Genomic DNA, 22,550 nt, shown 5'->3' with positions numbered 1-22,550 from the left:
GTCGCTCATGATAAAGTCCATCGATACACTGGCCAGTGTCATCAGGCAGACATCCCAGCGCTACTCGGGCAAGTCGAAGTTAGCGGTCTCCAGAAGGCAAGAGACAAGAAAATGAGCACCTCCAGAGGCGGGAAGGACTCTTTGTCGCCAAGTAAGCCGCCCGGCAACTATAGAGAGCGACCTGGACAAGGCAGGGCACCCAGAGCCGGGGATCATCGACGATGAAAGAAGGGTTCGGAACGACTGGAGTCTTCCACCCCCAGCCGTCACGTACAACCTTCACAAGTGGGTGGACGTCTTCAACTATACTGGGAGAACTGGGGACTACTTCAAGATCCATTTGTATCCAGCATCCTAAGAGGCGGATGCTCGCATACAACTACAAGCAGCTCCGCGGCTAACAGTGGACCCTCACAAGTTTCGACTTCAAGACCCATCGGACAGAGAGGCTCACGAGTGGTCACATCTCTACTAGAGAAGGAAGCCATAGAAGTGGTGGATCAGGACCAGCTCTCACCAGGATTCTACTCCCCAGTTTTCCTAGTACCCAAGAAAAACTCCAAAGAAAAGTTCCGACTCATCTACAATATGAGGAGGCGTTCAACAGAGATTATCTTGAAGACCTCCCAAGTTCAGCATGATACATCTACCTCAATTACTCCACCTCGTCCGTCCGATGGACTACATGGCCAGCATAGATCTACAGGATGCCTACCTGCATATTCCTGTACATCCGGACTCGAGGAAGTACCTCAGGTTTACACTGGACGGACAACACTAACAATGGAAGGTCCTGCCATTTGGAATATCATCGGCCCCCTGGTTGGTTACAAATTGTGACGAAGCCCATAGTCACATATCTACATCATCGAGGTGTCTCGCGGTGCATTCTACCTAGGCGGCGGGATTCAAGTACATCAAGATCCCAAGCATCTCCAGACTACAACTGGACTTCACCATCAGACTGCTTACACAACTGGGGTGGCTAGTGAATCTCCTCAAGTCGGACCTAGAACCTACACAGGACCTGCAGTTCCTAGGAATCTGGTTCCTCCACGGACCTTAGAACCGCATAGTAGTACCAGAGGACCGATGGCTCAAGCTACAACAGACAATCTGCTCAAGCTCTACTCTCTCCGTGGCCACAATGGCAGAGTCTGTTGGGTCTCCTCACCGTCAGCACAAGACATGACAGCCAGAGGGAGGGTTACAACTTCGCCCACTACAGGTCTTACGTCATTGCTCATCTACGACCGGAATCGCTTCCGGACTCCGGGACCTTTCACGACCACATCTACTATGGTGGACCCAGAGATCTAATGTCTGCGGAGGCACCTATTTAGCAGGCCGAGTGCAAGACACACCTCACGTGGATGCATCACTCCAAGGTTGGGGAGCACACCTCGACAATGGCGTGTCAGCGGGACATGGACCAAAGAGGAGAAAGGTCTGCACATCAACATGCTGGAAATGAAAGCAGTCATAAACGCCATACTCCACTGGACCACCATTCTACACAATGCTCATTTGATGGTGCACACGGACAACTCCACAGTGGCGTTCTACATAAACAAGCAAGGATCAACACGGTCATCGAACCTCCTGGACCTCTGCTTTCAACTGTTACGACCTAACAGGCGTTCTGAACATCCACATAAGAGCATGCCACATTCGGGAGCCAAGAATGTGATAGCAGAGCGCCCTCTCCGTCCAACGCCAGCCATCTCCAACAGAATGGATGCTACATCCAGAGATCTTCAAGCAGATCATCCAAGAGATGGAAGAACCGCTAATAGACCTCTTCGCCACGAGATTCAACAATCAACTGCCAACATTCGTCTCACCAGTACCAGATCCACAAGCATGGGCAACGGATGCTCTAAGCATATCCTGGGAAGGACTAAACGCGTACGCGTTTCCTCCGCCAGCTCTTACACCGAGGGTGTTGCAGAAAATCAGCCAGGAGAAGGACCTCCAACTGATTTTGGTCACGCCCTACTGGCCAGCGAGAGTATGGTTCCCCATTCTCATACAAGAACTAGAACCACCTCAACTGCAACTACCAGAGTGGGCGAATCTACTAGTACATCCTCACACAAAGCAGAAGCCACGGCAACCCAGGGGTGTTCCGACTACGTGTGGACTGTATCAAGGCGTGCTTGAACAAGAGAGGATATTCCGCCAGGGCAGCGAAAGCAGTAACACTAGCTCTACTTAGAGTCTACACGCTAACTTGTACGAAGACAAGTGGCAAAGCTTCGAGACATACGCCAAGCGAGGAACGGTTTTACAGCCATAAAAGCGACACACCCTCAAGTGGCGGACTACCTTTGTCACCTACGGCAAACAAAGCGACTAAAAGGGTCAACACTCTCAACATACCTAGCGGCATTGAGCTCAGTCATCACCATGAGGACAGGTGCCAAGCTGACGAAAAGTAACAGAGTTACTGGCCTTACTTCACGCTTCTTATAAATTGGAGGACCAACAACAGAGATTCAAAGCTCGGCGCGGGGACCTCAACATAGTTCTCACGACATCTCACCAGTGACGCTTCACTACGAACCATTAGAGAGGACATCCTTCAATTCTTGACACATAAGATGCTGTTCCTGCTAGCCCTAGCAACAGCAGCAAGGATGTCGGAAATACATGCTCTGGACTACGAGAAACACGATTTGATGAAAATCAAAACACCGTGCATATGGGACTGCGATGGGACTTCATAGCAAAGAATCAACTGCCAGGTCAACCGGACAGACAATTCCACGTCCCAGCATTATCATCCATCCTTGGACCACAAGATACATAGGACCTATCCTTGTGCCCAGTAAGAGCATTGAAAGTATACTTACAAAGATCCAGGATCAGGAGACAGAAATTCAAAGCGCCTCTCTTCAGTCCGACATCAACAGCGACACAGACAGGTCTCCGCGCACTACGATATCAATCTGGATCAGAACTGTCATACTACAGGCCTACAAAGCAGCAGGACTTGATCCTCCAAAAGGCTCCAACCCACTCGGGTTAGAGCTCTGCGTCAACACTAAGCTCTACATGGGAATTGCCTCGATCACGGCGATAATGGAGGGCTGCTTTTTGGAAATCGGACATGGTGTTTGCAAACCACTACCTGAGGGACATCGCCACCGAGGACGCCTCTCGGCATTCACCATTTCGCCCGCTGGTTGTGCAGCACAACAGTTGACAGTCCCTCAAAGGCGTGGAGATCAGTCTCGCCCTTTATCACATGACTTGCATAAAGCCTACACTCGGAGAGTTCTGCTTAAAGTCTAAAAATGCACGCCTAAGGACAAGCATAAGTGATAGGACCCAGTACTTTTAAGGATACTGCGTACAGGAAAGGGTCGCTTCTCCACTTGATGCTTGCATCAAGAGATGGAGTCGCAAAATCCACATAAAATGTTAACAGAAGAAAGGACCAAACGTTAACTATTGTGGTCCCCGATCAAAAGGCAGCTGGAAGTACAGGGTCGCAGCAGCAGCAGAGACTAGCAGTAAAATAGAATTGCCAACAAGAAGTTCCCATAGGGGTATATATGGCGTAAATCACTACATGAAATCCAGAAGTAGCTTGACCCACCACCAAATCCGACGGAGTTCTACAAGCAAATAAGCATGAGTCAGGATAAGGAAAATATGTAATTTTCTGAATAAAATTGATATTTTATACTTATCCTGACTCATGAGGTAAGCCCTCCCCAACCTCCCCACTAGACACTTTGGATTTCCTGCAAATTTAAGTGTCGGGCTCATAATCAGGAGAGAGTGAAGCATGTGGGAAACGGTGGCGCCACAGTTTCCCGCCAAAACGGCTCAACAGATAACTCTTGGTGAGTAGTGAATTTACGTCTGTTTTTATTGAAGGGAGCTTCAATAGGAGATACAAGTGTTCCACTAACGTTCGCAAGAGGAAGGAGACAAGCAAATAAGCATGAGTCAGGATAAGTATAAAATATCAATTTTATTCAGAAAATTACATTACTGAAATACATGCACTTATTACACGGTCAGTGTGTACTGGATGCATAACATAGGTTCTGTAATGCAAAACGTTATCATCATTTCATTAAAATAAATAATGCTGTTTCAGGCTGTTGAACGGCTTCATGTGAACCAGCTTGTGAATGAGAAGTGTATCGAGCTGTTGGAGAAGGTGATGAGGGATACGGATGACCTGCTATCAAGGCCGGCCCAACATTCCCTGCTCCTGGTCAACACCAAGTTGATGGCCCTGTATTCAGAGTATGTACGCAGATACTGTATTTACTGTAATACATGCACTAAGCATTGAGAACTTATGAAATCACAAATAACAGTTAATATTGTTTTCAGAGACTAAGTAGTAGTGAACAAACTTAGTTCAAATATAAATGAAACAGAACATTTGTCAATTATAGTTCTAAGACAATTAATGGCTCTGCTTTTATTGCGTTAATGCTGGCCACAGTGACATTAAATAGTCTCCATTGCTAAAGTACTGTTGGAAATAGAAGAAAAAAATGTTATTTGTTTTTCACATTTAGATCCACAATTTATGGAGTTAATATGTGAAAGTGTGAAATATCTGTTAAACTAAGATCGGCCTAACTACAGTCTCGGTGGTAGGGAGATAGGAAACGTGAAAAAAGGACTTTACTGAGGAAAGATAAGTGCAGAAATGAGCAATGTGGTTTTTTTCTAAGTCCAAGCAATGTGTCGACTTATATGGAACAGACCTTGGCTTTATGCAAATTAGTGTGCGATGATATTGTATTACAAAGGACACATTTTAAATGCCCATTTTGAAATTAGACTTAGCTTCATTAGAAACGATAGCTGACGTGCAAAATAATATTTTTACTTATGAAACTATTAAGGATGTAGCTACCATGGAGTCTCACTACCACTATAAAAAACAAACAGACATGGGGGTCTTCTAAAAAGCAAAACCTGGTCGGGTGTTGCAGACGATGGTTGGGGTCGGGCTGCATGGGGGACAGAGATATGAGCTAAGATAACATAATCCTTATTATCCCCCGCAACACGCGTTATGGGAGGTATTAAAATGGACTCCGTCTGTCGTCCGTCCGTCCGTCCGTCCGTGCACATTTGTCTTTTCCGGAGCAGAACTCTAAAACCGTAAAATATTTCTTCACCAAACTTGGCACATACATTGATCTGGTGGTGTACTGGTGCCTTTTGGTAGTTTTGGAATTCTGAATTAAATATTTTTGGCGTTTCCATGGCAACAAGTTCGACTTTGACTGAAATTAGTGGTAGAGCTCTTTTCCGGAGCAGAACTCTAAAACCGTTCAATATGTCTTCACCAAACTTGGCACATAGATAGATCTGGTGGTGTACTGGTGACTTTTGGTAGTTTTGGAATTCTGAATAAAACATTTTTGGCGTTTCCATGCCAACAAGTTTGACTTAGATTGAAATTGGTGGTTGTGCTCTTTTCCGGAGCAGAACTCTAAAACTGTTCAATGTTTCTTCACCAAACTTGGCACATAGATAGATCTGGTGGTGTACTGGTGCCTTTTGGTAGTTTTGGAATTCTGAATAAAATATTTTTGGCGTTTCCATGGCAACAAGTTTGACTTAGCCTGAAATTGTGGTAGTGCTCTTTTCCAAAGCAGAACTCTAAAACTGTTCACTATTTCTTCACCAAACTTGGCACATAGATAGATCTGGTGGTGTACTGGAGCATTTTGGTAGTTTTGGAATTCTGAATAAGATATTTTTAGGCGTTTCCATGGCAACAAGTTTGGATCGAGCCTGAAATTGTGGTAGTGCTCTTTTCCAGAGCAGAACTCTAAAACTGTTCACTATTTCTTCACCAAACTTGGCACATAGATAGATCTGGTGGTGTACTGGTGCCTTTTGGTAGTTTTGGAATTCTGAATAAAATATTTTTGGCGTTTCCATGGCAACAAGTTTGACTTAGCCTGAAATTGTGGTAGTGCTCTTTTCCAGAGCAGAACTCTAAAACTGTTCACTATTTCTTCACCAAACTTGGCACATAGATAGATCTGGTGGTGTACTTATGCCTTTTGGTAGTTTTGGAATTCTGAATGAAATATTTTTGGCATTTCCATGGCAACAAATTTGACTTAGCCTGAAATTGGTGATAGTGCTGCTTTCTGGAGCAGAACTTTAAAAACCTTTCAATACTCTCCTTCCACTTTTCTATATACACACCTAAATATTTGACATAATCATAACTCGTAGACATAATCATGAAGCGTATTTTGCCATTGCAGGGGATATTGATGACTTTGTCTTCTTGTAAGGGAATTAAATTGGGGAAGTAACAATTTACAAATAATATCCAGTCACCGGGTGGCCATGCTACCTTTATATTTTGAGACATTTAAACCTTTATATGGGTATCATACTGTTTTACAATTCTCAACATAAACTTTATGGAAAAAAAGACACGTTAGATGTTAATCAATATTTGAGACATATTCAACACACAAGAAAACGCATAGAAATGTTTTCCTTATCCTGACTCATGCTTAATTGCTTGTCTCTTTCTTCATGTGAATGATAGTGGAACACTTGAATCCCCTTTTGAAGCTCCCTTAAAAAAAGCGGACGTAAAATCACTCACCCAGTGTTATCTCCCTTGTGACTCTCTTGGCGGGAAAACCACGTCACATGTTCGGACATGCCCCTCACTCTCTCCTTCTTCACCCTTGAGGACGGTTGTGAGAGCGCCTGGGTCCCCTATACGGTGTTATATCCTTTAAACTTTTAGGCCTTGCTACTAAATTAGTTGTATACGGTTTTAGGATTGATATACCAACAATATGGTTTGAAATTTGTCAAAATTATCTGTATTTGTTCGCGTTGTTGACATGTGTTTTCATCGTGTTTATTTTTTATGAAATCTTGCAGTCGTTGCAGATACCTATTGTCATTTGCTGATCCACATTTAATATGTCCTAATTGTACTTCTCCATGGTCTTCCAGCTTTCGCTGTCAATTTTGTCAGCATTTAACTGAATTTGAATTAAATAACTATTTATATTCCAGTTTTAGGCGTGCCAAGGGCAGGTGTAGACGACTTTCACAAGTCATGTCTAAACCAAATGATTGCGTTGATAACCGTTTATTGTTGCCTACTGACATTCGCCATTCTAGTAGTTTACCAGCTGCGTCTACGGAGCAGGTTGCTGTGTCTGATGGCAGCTCCGGCTCCATGAAGAGGTCATCTACATCAACTATAACCTCATTGCAGTCGAAGAAGACGAGGGCATCGTCTTCTCAGAAGACGAAGTCGTCTACTAAGACTCCGGCGAAGTCTTCACATGGGGCAGCTCTTAAGACGAGGTTTTTGCTACAGAGATCATCCCAGCAGATGAAGTAGACGTTTATGATGAGCCACCCAACCTCATCCCTGATGTGCCAGTGAGGAAGAAGACGAGGTCTTCATCTACAGCAACAGCAGCAGTCATCACAACGCAGACATCAGATAGAGATGGCAGTTCGTCACAAGTGCAGCAGTCCTTGGGAGAAGCCTCGACACTCTCAGATGCGTCGTCCGCAGTGCAGCAGCAGCAGCAGCCGTCGTCGCAGAGCTTCAACCCCGGGGTCTTTATGCAGCAGTTTACACAGCAGATGTTGGACCTGATGGAGTGAAGGTTCGCGCAGGAGAAAGCAGTGATGGAGGTCCCATCTACATCAAACCTGCACGAAGGTCAAGCAGCCTGCAGATCATAGCCCACCTATGACATTAGCCTGCGCAATGGAGGAAGCCTGCACGAAGATGGAAGCATTCGCGAAGGAGGAAGCATGCGCAGAAAGCATTCACGAAGGAGGAAGCATGAACAAAGGTGGAAGCATTCATGAAGGAGGAAGCATTCGCGAAGGAGGAAGCATGCACGAACGCATTCGCGAAGGAGGAAGCATGCGCGAAGGATCGCACACTCTACGACGTACTAGGACACCTTCACCGAAGGAGCATTCGCGAAGGAACAGAACCAGACGTTCACCGGAGCATCGCAGATCATCCTCCTCTGATATGGACAGCCATCAGGAGCATTTGCGAAGGTCTCCGCGGCAGGTCTCCACGAAGGTCTCCATGCAGGTCTCCACGAAGGTATCCATGCAGGTCTCCACGAAGGTCTCCACGCAGGTCTCCACGCAGGAAAGAGACACAATGGCAACCATCTCCTGAACTAGAAACCTCTAAATCCGAAGATGATGGGGAAATCATATTTTCCGACACAGAAATTAAATCCTGGATGGCAAATGGACTAGAACTTGCATCACCTTCCAAAGAGGATAATGAAGTGTTTACATACAGGATGCCTAACGAGGACTTCGATACACTTACTCTTCCACCCATCAATCCGGTCGCAGATGTACCAGGGAATCTCAGCACAGCCTTCAGGAAGGCAATGAAGTTCCAGAGTCAGAGCGTCCCACCATTCAACGCTAAGAAGTTCTCTCTTCATTACATGGAACCCTTCACGAAGGCCCCAGAGATAGATGAGAACTACAAGATCAGCAACGACAAAGTGGAAGACAAGAAGTTGGCACAACAAGACACAACTACCAGACGTACCTTCTTTGGCCTAGGCAGGTCAAGAGCCATCAATGAAACCCTCATCGCGAAGTTTAGGAACTCGACCTCGGAAGAAGATAGAATAATCTACTCGGCATTACTAACTCAGAAAAAAGATCATCAGTTCATGTCTGAACATCTAGCATCTACATCAGCAGGACTGACACTGTTAAGAAGACAAGGATTACTATCTTCCTGTACGTGGAGTCACCAAGTCACTATACAGAGCTCCGTGGTCAGCACCATCTATCTTCGCAGGGGAAATTGAGGACGTGGTCAAGGAAGTAACCAAAGAGTCAAGGGAGGTAATGATGATCAAGTCCATCGAAACACTAGCTAGTGTTATCCGTCAGACCTCGCAACGCTTCTCCGGCAAGTCGAAGTTCACAGGAATACAAAGAGTCAGGGAAAAGAAATACGGCAGCTCCAGAGGAGGCAAGGATTCTTTTCGTCGCCCAACCGGAGCTCCCAGAGGTAACCCCGGAAGAGGCAGGGCATCCAGAGGTGCCAGGAACTTTAGACGCTGAAGGACGGGTTCGGGAACGACTGGAGTCTTCCACCCCCAGCCGTTCCCATACAACCTTCAACAGTGGGTGGACGTCTACAACGCTACTGGAAGAATTGGGGAATTCTTCAGGACGACTACATATTCCAGATCCAAGCAGAGGATACAAGATACAACTACAAGCAGTACCACCATTGACAAGCAACTCTCTGGCCCACAACTATGCTGCCGACCAGAGGGAGAATCTACTAGACGCTATCACAACTCTACTCGAGAAGGAGGCGATCGAAGAAATAAAACAGGAGTTCGTCACGCCCGGTTTTTACTCCCCAATCTTCTTAGTACCGAAGAAAAATTCCAGGGATTATGCAGCCCCGCAAAGTTCAGAATGATACATCTGCCTCAACTGCGACAACTCATTCCTCCATTAGACTACCTCGCCAGAATAGATCTACAGGATGCGTATCTTCACATACCGATACATCCGGACTCAAGGAAATATCTACGATTCCTCTTCAACGGACGTCACTTCCAATGGAAGGTGCTACCATTTGGAATATCGTCAGCCCCCTGTTTGTTTACTCGAGTGACAAAGCCAATCATCGCTTATCTACATCATCGAGGTCTACGCAGTGCGTTTTACCTGGACGACGGGATTCAAGCTCATCAAGATCCCAGTCAACTCAGACTGCAACTAGACTTCACAATCAGGCTACTCAAACAACCAGGATGGCTAGTAAATCTCCTCAAATCGGAACTACAACCCACACAGGATCTGCAATTCGTAGGAATACGGTTCATCACATTGCAGAATTGCATAGTCGTCCCAGAAGAGCGTTGGGTCAAGATACAACAGATGATATTTCAAGCACTACCCACTCCGTATCTACACGAAATTGGCAGAGCCTACTCGGTCTCCTCACGTCAGCAAAAGACATGACACGCAGAGGAAGACTACAACTGCGCCCACTACAAGTGTTCGTGAACCCTCATCTAGACAGTTCAGACTACCGGACGGACTGAAACCAACGGAAGTCGAATGTTTGCGGAGGAACCTACTTATCAGAGCCGGAGTACAACACCCATCTCCACGTAGATGCATCACAACGAAGTGGCAGCAGGAAATGGTCGAGTCAGGAGCAAAGTCTACACATCAACATGCTCGAGATGAAAGCAGTCATAAACGCCTTACTACACTGGTCCAGCATACTAAGGAACGCACAACTGATGATCCACACGGACAACTCCACAGTGGCGTTCTACATCAACAAACAAGGATCAACAAGATCGAGGAATCTACTAGATCTCAGCTTTCATCTGTTCAGCATAATAGACAATTTGAACATCGACGTGAAAGCATGTCACATTCCCGGAGCCAAGAATGTGATAGCAGATGCCCTATATCGGCCAACACAACCATCCCCGACGGAATGGATGTTACACCCAGAAGCATTCAGATGCATCATACAGAGGATAGGATCTCCACTAATAGACCTGTTTGCTACAAGGTTCAACAAACAAATGCCAACATTCGTCTCTCCGGTTCCGGATCCACAAGCATGGGCAACAGATGCTCTAAGCATCTCCTGGGAAGGACTAAACGCATACGCGTTTCCACCTCCAGCTCTAATACCGCAGGTATTGCAGAAAATCAAGCAGACGAAGAACCTGCAACTGATTTTGGTCACGCCCTACTGGCCAGCGAGGGGGTGGTTTCCCATCCTCATTCAAGAACTCAGAAATCCAACCCTACAACTTCCAGAGTGGCCGAACCTACTAATTCATCCGCACACCAAGCAAGTACACGCCTATCCAACAGTATTCCAACTACACGCATGGATCGTATTAAAACTTGCTTGAAGAAAAGAGGATACTCCGCCAGAGCAGCGAACGCAGTCACATTAGCTCTACCTAGATCAACTCACAGCTTGTACGACGACAAGTGGCACAGTTTTGAGAAATACGCTTTGAGGAAGGGCTTCACGACAATGGAAGCAACACATCCACATGTGGCGGAATATCTGTGTCATCTAAGACAAACAAGGCGGTTAAAAGGTTCAACGCTCTCTACATACCTAGCGGCCCTCAATACAGTTATCACCATGAAGACAGGTGTGAAACTGACTAAAGTACCAGAGATACTAGCTCTACTACGCTCCTTTAAGTTGGAAGACCAACAAAAGAAATTCAAAGCACCTGCTTGGGATCTCAACGTAGTCTTACAGCATCTCACCAGTGATGCTTATGAACCACCAGGAAGGAGATCCTATGAGTTTCTAACACATAAAACTCTGTTCCTGGTCGCCTTGGCAACAGCAGCTCAGATGTCAGAAATACATGCTCTGGACTTTGAACGAATACGATTTGATGCACATTGCAATATCATACATCTGGGATTGAGATGGGATTTCATAGCAAAGAACCAATTTGCCCGGTCAGCCAGACAGGCAATTCCACATCCCAGCACTTTCGTCAGTCCTTGGACCACAGGATACTCAGGATCTATCCTTATGTCCAGTCAGAGCATTACAAATCTACCTACAAAGGTCTAGGATGAGGAGACGAAAATTCAAGCGACTTTTGATCCCTTTATCTACGGAGACACCTACAGAAATCTTACGTACAGCAGTATCAATATGGATGAGAGCCATCATATTGAGAGCCTATAAAGCAGCAGTACTCGAGCCACCACGAGCCTCCAATCCTCATGAAGTAAGAGCACTGGCGTCGACACTTGCTCTACATGGAAATTGCTCAATCTCGACAATAATGGAAGGCTGCTATTAGAAGTCGGAGACGGTGTTTGCCAACCACTACCTCAGAGACATTGCTACCGAGGATGTCTCCGGTATCCACCAGTTTGGGCCCCTTGTTGTAGCACAACAATTGACGGTTCCTCAAAGACGCTGAGATGAATCTCACCCTTTATCACATGACTTGTAAAAGCCGACACTCAGAAGAGTTGGAGCTTAGAGTCCGTGCGCTTGCTAAAGATAGGCTAACATGAGTGACAGACCCTATACTTGTAAGGACTTACTCGTATATGAAGAAGGGTCACTTCTCCATTGATGCGGAAATCAAATCATGGAGTCGTATAAATCCACTTTTACTGTCAGGAGAAGCAGTTCCGGAAAATCTGACAAGTTGTGGTCCCCCCAAACTGGAAGCTGGAAGGAAGGATCAGCATATTACTATAAGAAGTACCCACAGGGGGGTATGCAGGACGTAAATCAGCATGGAATCCAGAGTGGCTTGACCCACCACCTGTTCCGTTGGATTCTACAAGCAATTAAGCATGAGTCAGGATAAGGAAAAATATGTAATTTTTAGATTAAAATTGATATTTTATACTTATCCTGACTCATGAGGTAAGCTCCTCCCAACCTCCCCTCATTGCACTCTGGATTCCCTGTAATCCAGGTGTCGGGCTCTTAATCAGGAGAGAGTGAGGGGCATGTCCGAACATGTGACGTGGTTTTCCGCCAAAAGAGTCACAAGGGAGATAACACTGGGTGAGTGATTTTACGTCCGCTTTTTTTAAGGGAGCTTCAAAAGGGGATTCAAGTGTTCCACTATCATTCGCAAGAAGAAAGAGACAAGCAATTAAGCATGAGTCAGGATAAGTATAAAATATCAATTTTAATCTAAAAATTACATTATCATTGAGATGACCTCATGTGCCTGTAGGCAGCACGGTCATTTCGTGCTCGGTGCGTCGACGGTCCGTCATCATACCTGGCCGAGCGACTTAATTGTCATCTATATGTATCTATTGTTTTAAGCAGCTATTCGATTTTTTTTGCCCGATTTTCACGAGTAAACTCGTAAGTTTCTGGATATCCTATTACGCATCCCACTGAACGCCCAGTTAGGCTGATGTGGGTTATTTCGACATATGCTGTTTGCAATTGTGTAAATTTTAGGGATACAGAGTAACAGCCAAACAACAGGTTTTTTCTATTTCCGACAGTACTTTAGTGATGTTAGCCATAAGACCACTATTTATGTTGATCTCTGCCAATGTGAGACTGAGAAATTGTCAGGATAATCAGGATGATAACATGCTTTATGACAAGAAAGAGAGGAAATTGCAATTTTTAAACCTTTAATAATTATGAACACATTTGTGTATTTATTTCATAATAATTTATTTATGGTTTACTTTATTGTATTTTCAGTCGAACAGCCTCAGAGCTTCAAGCAGCTGACATTTTAAGCATCATTTTACTGATCCAAGACATCTTTCCATCCAGTGAGAAACTGGAAGATCTTTTCTCACGCTCCCTGTCTAATGTCACGTTCAACAGGAAGAGATCACGCTCATTCCTTCCTTCAACAGCTAGACAAGAGTCAGATCGCAGAGATGAATCAAGTGATCAGGAGGTGAGAAACTTCAGAACTATTTACGTCAACTGTGTAGAGTTTGATTGTTTGATTTAGCGTTGGATGAGGACACAAGCATACATAAGAGTATCTGAATCTGCCAATGTGTTATTTCAGTTCCACAGTGCTCCAACAACACCGAACAGTGAGAGGTCGCACACCCCCTGCAGGGGCTGACGAGGCAGACAATGTCAACACAGCAGGGACTGAGACAAGCAGCGAGCAGCAGTTGCTAAGCTCTGACCAGTCACAGTCTGCCAGTAGCACAGAGGTGAAGAAAAACCCTGAACAGATACAAGAAGTGGACAGGCAGTCTGTCAGCTCAGCAGAGGCAAAGGGTGATCATGACCAGATGTCATCAGCAGAGATTGAAGCAGACAGTGAGCCAAAACCAGCTGAAGAAAGTCAGTCTGTAAATTCAACAGAAGAGGGGGGCAGACCAAGGTCAGACACCAGCCAAGGACAGTCAGTCATACTCTGACAATACAGTGGAGGATAAGGCAGACAGTGTGCTAGCTCAAGCAGAAGACAATCATTCAGGCTATGTCAAATCACTCGAGGTAGTGCCAACAGCTGACATTCAGTCTCAGTCTCCCAGTATTTCAAAATTGAACACTGACAGTGAGCAGACTCTTACTGACACAGAAGTGCACAGTACATCAGGTGAAAATCCAAATAAGGTCTTTATCTATGTGTGTATCGTCTACAAATGTATTATGGGAGGGGTGTCGGGTGTCCTGGTCAAGGTGCTGAAATCAGAGCAATGTCCCTTTGGCATGCCAGAAACCTTTGATCATGGGTTGGAATCTAAGTTCTGTCAGATTCTGTGTCTGCTTCTGTCAGCACCATACCTGTGCTGGCGAATTTCACCGAATTGATAACTATTTGAGACCTGCATCTGAGGCTTTCAAACACATTAAGCAACTCACTCACCAATCAATCAGTCAGTCAGTCAGTCAGTCAGTCAGTGACTGTTACAAATTCTTCATTAGTCTTGGACTCAAATACGCATTCCAAGAATATCATACATATATAGTGGACAGTTTTGCATTTTCCTCATGTTTCAGCAACTCCAACCCTTACTTATACAGAGTACCCCGTCCTGTCTCCCACAGAGGGAGGGAACTTCTTCAGATCCAGGGTAGAGTTCCAGTCTAGACATAGTGCAAACTTGCCTGTAAGTTTAAGAACACCTATAACAGTAGACCTCATTTTCTGATTCGGGTCGGTGGGGTAGCCTAGTGGTTAAAGCGTTGGCTCGTCACGCTAAAGACCCGGGTTTGATTCCCACATGGGTATAATATGTGAAACCCATTTCTGGTGTCCCCCGCCGTGATATTGCTGGAATATTGCTAAAAGCGGCGTTAAACCATACTCACTCACTCACTCACTCACTCATTTTCTGATTCCATTACTACGCTGGGCTCCATTTTACTCGGCGATCCTAGCACTATGACTGTGATAAGTCTGTGTTAAAGTATAGGAGTCATAATTGTCTTGGCACTTTAATGATTTGTGGAATGAGGCCATAGACTAAGATTTATTCTGAAACATTTCTTAAGTGTACCACAAATTAGTACTTCATGATAATCAATAGTTTATCTTCATAATATCCTTCTAAATGTCACTTACTGATCCCAGTTAGTCGTACTTGTACAAGGAACCAATTGAAATGATGGTCGGATTGACTTTATTTACTGGTTTGCCTGGTCAACAAATTATTATTTACTGTCTAGGGCTTTAACGATTCACCCAGATCTCGATTCATTTCGATTTTCGATATTGGACCCTTGATTCAATCCTTTTCTATTTGATTCTTCATACAAGTAAAAACATCAGGTTTCATTGACCTCTCAGAGTTGGCTTTTTAGCGTGAAATCCATCATCAACTTGGCGATGTCTACTAACAAGTATTCTCAGTGGATAATTAGCCCGGTATCAACCAGTCAAGTTTCGCCTTATTTCAGCACTCGAAACTACTAGAGTTGGATTCAAAATTTCATTTTGGCTGTGTGGAAATAATTTAAATATGTATTCAAATGTGGACTTGAAATAGTAATAATGGTTATTGAAAATCGAAACTAAGGTGTCAGATTCGATTTTCGATCAATCGAACTGAATCGTTGCAGCCCTATTATTGTGGGTGATGTAGTATTATTGATGGCAGCATAAATTAAATCAACATCATCTATTGGCACGTTTCCTGATGTATTCACATTCTCCTACCCTTTCCTCCCATAAACAAGTTTTTTATTCAGTATTCTGTAAGAAACACTGTACCACTGAAATTAAATGACAATCAAGGAAACACCATTTATTGACAGGTGTTTCTATTCAAGTTCTACTTTCCACCCATACAACAAAAGCACATATGTGTTATGCTGTGTGGTGCACTTTGCAATACTGAGAGTAGCAACAATCAAGGAAATTGACAAGCGTTACAATCTGTTCCAGTCTTCCACTCCTTCAAGTGAGGGCAAGGGCAGATCTCGGTCTGGGACTGCTACATCTGATGAGCCGTCTACCAGGAACACCCAGCCAGACAGATCACCCATAATAGACAGAGACTACTGGAGGCAGATGGTGTTCCTGAGAACGCCAGCATGTACCTTCTTCCCCCACCAGCTGCACTGTACCCAGATCCTGCCTGGTATTGTCCTGATTATCGTCATTGAGGTGAGCTGATGTCAGCTGATATTGTCCCTACCCCACCAGCTGCACTGTACCCAGATCCTGCCTGGTATTGTCCTCATCATTGTCATTGAGGTGAGCTGATGTCAGCTGATATTGCCCCTACCCCACCAGCTGCACTGTACCCAGATCCTGCCTGGTATTGTCCTCATCATTGTCATTGTGATGAGCTGATGTCAGCTGATATTGCCCCTCCCCACCAGCTGCACTGTACCCAGATCCTGCCTGGTATTGTCCTGATTATCGTCATTAAGGTGAGCTGATGTCAGCTGATATTGCCCCTACCCCACCAGCTGCACTGTACCCAGATCCTGCCTGGTATTGTCCTCATCATTGTCATTGTGATGAGCTAATGTCAGCTGATATTGCCCCTCCCCACCAGCTGCACTGTACCCAGATCCTGCCTGGTATTGTCCTCATCATTGTCATTGAGGTGAGCTGATGTCAGCTGATATTGCCCCTCCCACCAGCTGCACTGTACCCAGATCCTGCCTGGTATTGTCCTCATCATTGTCATTGAGGTGAGCTGATGTCAGCTGATATTGCCCTCCCCCACCAGCTGCACTGTACCCAGATCCTGCCTGGTATTGTCCTCATCATTGTCATTGAGGTGAGCTGATGTCAGCTGATATTGCCCCTCCCCACCAGCTGCACTGTACCCAGATCCTGCCTGGTATTGTCCTCATCATTGTCATTGAGGTGAGCTGATGTCAGCTGATATTGCCCTCCCCACCAGCTGCACTGTACCCAGATCCTGCCTGGTATTGTCCTCATCATTGTCATTGAGATGAGCTGATGTCAGCTGATATTGCCCCTACCCCACCAGCTGCACTGTACCCAGATCCTGCCTGGTATTGTCCTCATCATTGTCATTGAGGTGAGCTGATGTCAGCTGATATTGCCCCTCCCCACCAGCTGCACTGTACCCAGATCCTGCCTGGTATTGTCCTCATCATTGTCATTGAGGTGAGCTGATGTCAGCTGATATTGCCCCTCCCCACCAGCTGCACTGTACCCAGATCCTGCCTGGTATTGTCCTCATCATTGTCATTGAGGTGAGCTGATGTCAGCTGATATTGCCCCTCCCCACCAGCTGCACTGTACCCAGATCCTGCCTGGTATTGTCCTCATCATTGTCATTGAGGTGAGCTGATGTCAGCTGATATTGCCCCTCCCCACCAGCTGCACTGTACCCAGATCCTGCCTGGTATTGTCCTCATCATTGTCATTGAGGTGAGCTGATGTCAGCTGATATTGCCCCTCCCCACCAGCTGCACTGTACCCAGATCCTGCCTGGTATTGTCCTCATCATTGTCATTGAGGTGAGCTGATGTCAGCTGATATTGCCCTCCCCACCAGCTGCACTGTACCCAGATCCTGCCTGGTATTGTCCTCATTATTGTCATTGAGGTGAGCTGATGTCAGCTGATATTGCCCTCCCCACCAGCTGCACTGTACCCAGATCCTGCCTGGTATTGTCCTCATCATTGTCATTGAGGTGAGCTGATGTCAGCTGATATTGCCCCTCCCCACCAGCTGCACTGTACCCAGATCCTGCCTGGTATTGTCCTGATTATCGTCATTGAGGTGAGCTGATGTCAGCTGATATTGCCCCTCCCCACCAGCTGCACTGTACCCAGATCCTGCCTGGTATTGTCCTCATCATTGTCATTGAGGTGAGCTGATGTCAGCTGATATTGCCCCTACCCCACCAGTTGCACTGTACCCAGATCCTGCCTGGTATTGTCCTGATTATCATCATTGAGGTGATCTCACATCCACTGTAAGTATTTTTCCCAACCAGCTGCTATACACTCAGGGTTTGCCTGTTACTGTTTTCATCATTGTCATTGAGTCCTTGGATGGTGACTGTGTTTGGCAGTTTGACACGTGAGAGCTTCTAGGACTTCAGTCCTGCCCTTGGGCAAGTGATTTTCTTAAAAATAGTCCATTCACCTGGCAGGAGATGGGTCCCCAGTGGGAACAGTCACATGACTATAAACCTTCTGGTGTCTAGTGACACCCTCGGTTATCTGTGGCAAAAATGTCCATTGTGTTAAATGTGCTTAGAGCATGCCCGTGCGGCATGGAGGGTCAGTGCTATATAAGTGTCCTTATCATATTGCCCCTCCCCCCAACCAAACTCAGAAATCTCTGAAATCATTTTTGAATGTGTACATACACTTGTGTCAGGTGTTTCAGTTATATGATCTGTAGATGTCTTAATGAGTGAATATTTGATTGAGATGTGATTCCATGCACAAACTGTTTGATGTAGATCAATTTTGGATTGTGTATTACAGGCTCGGCATGGACAGATAGCTCCCCACCTATGCAAGATGTTTCATATCATCAAGGACCTTCTGTCTGGGGAGAAAGACAAGCTAAGCAGGGCAAGGGGGGAGATGGTGTACGATGTCATGAACTCACTTCTTGTCAAAATACAGGGGACACTCAGAAAGGTTAAGGTAAGTCGTGTTAGATGGCCATAGAATCAATATCATCGAATGACCTGTATGACGATGATAGTATGACATATAGTTTTGTGACAGACATATTGAGTTGCTGGAATTAAATTCACATAGGGATTCCAGAATATGTACCCATATGCTCTGCATGTTGAATGAACACAGTGTGAGACCTTTCTTATCTTGTGTCATATTAGACATGAGGTTGGATTACTCATGTTGTCAACCACATGGGGCATTGGGTAGCCTAGTGGTTAAAGCGTTCACTCATCAAGCTGAAGACCTGGGTTCGATTCCAAACATTGGCACAGTGTGTGAATCCCATTTATGTTGTCCCCCACCATTATATTCCATGGAATTGATATTGCTAAATGCAGCATAATACTAAACTCACACACTAACTGTCAAGCACTTAAGACTGATTAAGACTGGAATATTGCAATCCATGGTGATAAACAATATTTCATCATGGAACTTTCAACAAATTTTAGTAACGCTTGACTATCTCAAACACAAAATTCTTTCCTTGTGTTGTGCCAGTTGGAATCTACAAAATTCCCAAATATTATTGTTAGGAAACCTTTTAGATAATAGATAGGCTGAGGACCATGCTGGGGTTTCTAGGTTATAATTGGTCACAAAGTGCTATGGTTGTTTTTAGGTGAGGTTTAATAGATCAGGTGGTTGAGCACAGGCTTATTTGATAGCGTGTCAACATACGTCATCTGAAGTCTTGGATCATTGCTCATGATATGTATTACTTGATTGTCTGGTACAGGTTACCATCATTTAGCTGAAAAAGTTCTGAGTATAGCACCATACAAATAAAAAACAAACATGTATGGGAACAAACTGTGATAGTTGCATAACTGGTGTTTCAGAAAAAATATTATGTTATCTATATTATCTGTTGCAATTAGCTATATCACGTGTCGCAGGGAGATAGCTACTTGATATGTGTTGCAGGGAGATGTGCAACGTGTCATGAATGATGTAAAGCGGAAATGGGACAATGATGGTCTGAAGAACAGCCTCCTAGCTTACCTTGAGGAGGACCCGGGGGTAGAAGTATCGACTGGGTGAGTATCTAACTGTCTCATTTATATAGGTTGCTCTCAGTATTTATTAGGGCTGTAACAATACATCGAACTATCGATGCATTGCAATTGCTCAGTCTCTGATAGCAATTAATCGATGATAGAAACGAAAAACTATCGATGCATCAATAGTATGTGTGAGTATCAATAGTTTAGTAATTGACTTCCATTGCTAAAAGCGCAGTGCAAAATTAGGAGATAATCCTATTGTGTTTACATTTTGGAAGTGATTATAGTTGGTTGAATGCTGCTAAATGTTTCATTTAAAACCTCACGCTAACGCGTAACGCACTCGGTTTTAAATTACATTTATGATTTAGCAGCGTTCAACCAACTATAATCACTTCCAAAATGTTAACACAATAGGATTATCTCCATTCTACCATGACATATGCACCATGAATAAAACACGTTTTAAATATGCACTCATTATCCTTGCGTAGTGTTTTGACACTACTGCGGATAGAGCCTTCTAAATGGTTTCGCCCATACTCCGGGTGAAACAGGAAAAAGAAACAATTTACATAGTGTCAAATGTTTTAATTATTTCCACAACCAAGTTTTCTTCAAATACATTGCAAGTTGCAACATCTGTACTGGCATTCTACTTCTTATGTTATGGACAACTTTCATGGAATGAGTTATGTAGTAAGGAACACCCCTCTAACAAAAATAGATTCGTCTGGTTTGACCTTCATTCCGACGTCATTGGCGCGTGCCATTTTCGAAACGTGGCTGTCCTGGATGCGTGTAAGTGCTTTGCTTAGTTCCGAAAGTACATACTCATACCTTCGGTACTTAGAGTTACTTTGGGTGATTGTTCAGTCATTTCATGTTGGAACCAGGCTGGGTCAATATTTTCCTCCATATCCGATCCAAACACATCAATGAAATCGCCGAGGTCAAACGTAACAGTTTCAGACGACATGTTTGTTTACCTTTTTAAGGGTTAATGAGTGCAAAATATTCCTACGCGCAGTGAACCGGCTCTCAGAAGTGGTTATTGACAAGTTTTCACTTATAATTTTTTAGTAACAGCCAATCAAAAACGAACATACTTAAATGTCATGGTAGAATACAGGATGTTTGGGTGCAGACTTGCAGCTTCACTGAGTTTATGCTTTAACTGTTTACTTGATACGGGTTTCAAGTTTCTTGTCACTCATTAAGAGAGACTGCAACTACTTCAGCTTGTTTTTATATCATATAAACTATACATTCATTTGGGAAATGACTTCAAATGAGATAATCCAAGCAGAAAAAAACTATTGCAATAGTCGCAATAGTATGTTGCAATAGACTATCGCTATCACAATAGTTGTTTCCCCCTCAATAGTCACCCTTAGTATTTATGTATGTGTGTGTGTAATATGAAGTTAACTTCCATCAGTGCCTCACAGACAGGATGTCAACTATGTCATGGTTATTGCGATTCTTGCACAAAAAGAATAACAGAACCTTGGTAATATTTCATTACCTTAAACATTGAATTAAACAATTTAAAATATAATAGAATAATGTCATTATTAAAACAAAATAATGTCATTAGTCATCATGGCACAAAATGCCATCACTACACAGAGGGAATTACAGAACCTTTGTAATGTTTCATTGTTTAGGACACTTTAGAATTGAATAAAACAATTTAAATTAAAATATAATACAATAATGTCATGGTCATTAGACATCACAACACAAAAGGATATACAGGTTTTTGGTGATATACTCATGGAAACGAATGAAGGAACACACAAAAATGCAAGTGTTCCTATACTCTTTTCCGGGTTTCTTGTCATGCTATATATTGCACTGTGGGTGAAAATCTGGAAATAGATCAAGGAACACTTGTACTTTCATGTTTTCCCCATTCGTTTCCATGAGTATATTTCATTGTTCAGAGGACTTAGTTAATAAAGTAGATTCTAAGATGCCTAGCGGTTAGAACAATAAAAAATCCCACAAACATTATCAGACAATAAAGGTATAGTTTTTTGATGACGTAACAATTGAATGATGTTATCCTGTCACTGCGCCATTCTAGTGTGCCCCCTCCTAATCGAACCATTTTACATTACGTCACAATGTAAGCGACGTCACGATGCATGTCAGTTGTGATCGCCTCGTACGGCCTCCTACAGTAAACTACTCCGTTGCATCCCGCTTTTTGGTTTGCAGTTGCTTCACACAGCTAACATCACTGGTGGAAACATTACGTTCATGTTTTACGACGGTTAAAATGTGTCAATTCGACTCACAAGTTTTCAGCGACACGGTAACGTTCGCAATGTTTACATTCCCACAATGCAATCGTGGAATGTCGCTGACTACTCAGCTTCATCTGGATGTACTGATCTAAACTTACGTTGGTAGTAGAAATCACGGCGTTCATATTGCCCTATATGGTTTACGTTAATGACAGATGTAATTAAAATAATTCAGAGAAGATATTTAATCCGAGCATAAACCGTCATCAAACTGTTATCATTTGTTTTTGCTGGTAACGTTCGTCTTAACGTAGGGGGGCAGACACATCAATAGAACAGCGCGCCAGTTAGCCCTGTGCAAGGATTCTTAATTTAGGTCACCGACACCGTCGTTTGTTTTCTGACTTAAATTAATCGTAATTATCCTTAGAAAGTATTAAATTTGGCATCTTAGAAAAGAAATACAGTTTGCTGTACCACCATGTATAGTGTAATAAAGCACACTTTCGTCCTGAACTATTATACTGTTAAAGCACTCGGATGCAAGCGTCCTCGTACTTTAACTTTAATAGTTCAGGCGAAAGTGTTAACTTTATTACACTATACATGGTGGTAGAGAACTAA

At 44.0% G+C, this 22,550-nt stretch overlaps 1 protein-coding gene across 1 annotated transcript in view; it reads left to right on the top strand.

The window, feature by feature from the left end:
- LOC124253591 (Hermansky-Pudlak syndrome 1 protein homolog) overlaps positions 1-22,550 on the top strand; it is a 32,191-nt gene that overhangs the window by 3,975 nt on the left and 5,666 nt on the right. The window contains exons 5-12 of the mRNA XM_046687398.1: positions 4,115-4,266; positions 13,262-13,504; positions 13,584-13,846; positions 13,884-14,129; positions 14,534-14,643; positions 15,921-16,142; positions 18,461-18,625; positions 19,592-19,704. Of these exons, the coding sequence (XP_046543354.1) occupies positions 4,115-4,266; positions 13,262-13,504; positions 13,584-13,846; positions 13,884-14,129; positions 14,534-14,643; positions 15,921-16,142; positions 18,461-18,625; positions 19,592-19,704 (1,514 nt within the window). The remainder of the gene's footprint in view (positions 1-4,114; positions 4,267-13,261; positions 13,505-13,583; positions 13,847-13,883; positions 14,130-14,533; positions 14,644-15,920; positions 16,143-18,460; positions 18,626-19,591; positions 19,705-22,550) is intronic.

The sequence above is a fragment of the Haliotis rubra genome, unplaced genomic scaffold, assembly GCF_003918875.1.
Source record: "Haliotis rubra isolate DU_JTF1 unplaced genomic scaffold, ASM391887v1 Scf546, whole genome shotgun sequence".
NCBI classification, from domain to species: Eukaryota; Metazoa; Mollusca; class Gastropoda; order Lepetellida; family Haliotidae; genus Haliotis; species Haliotis rubra.
This window is presented reverse-complemented; position numbering and strand designations above follow the sequence as displayed.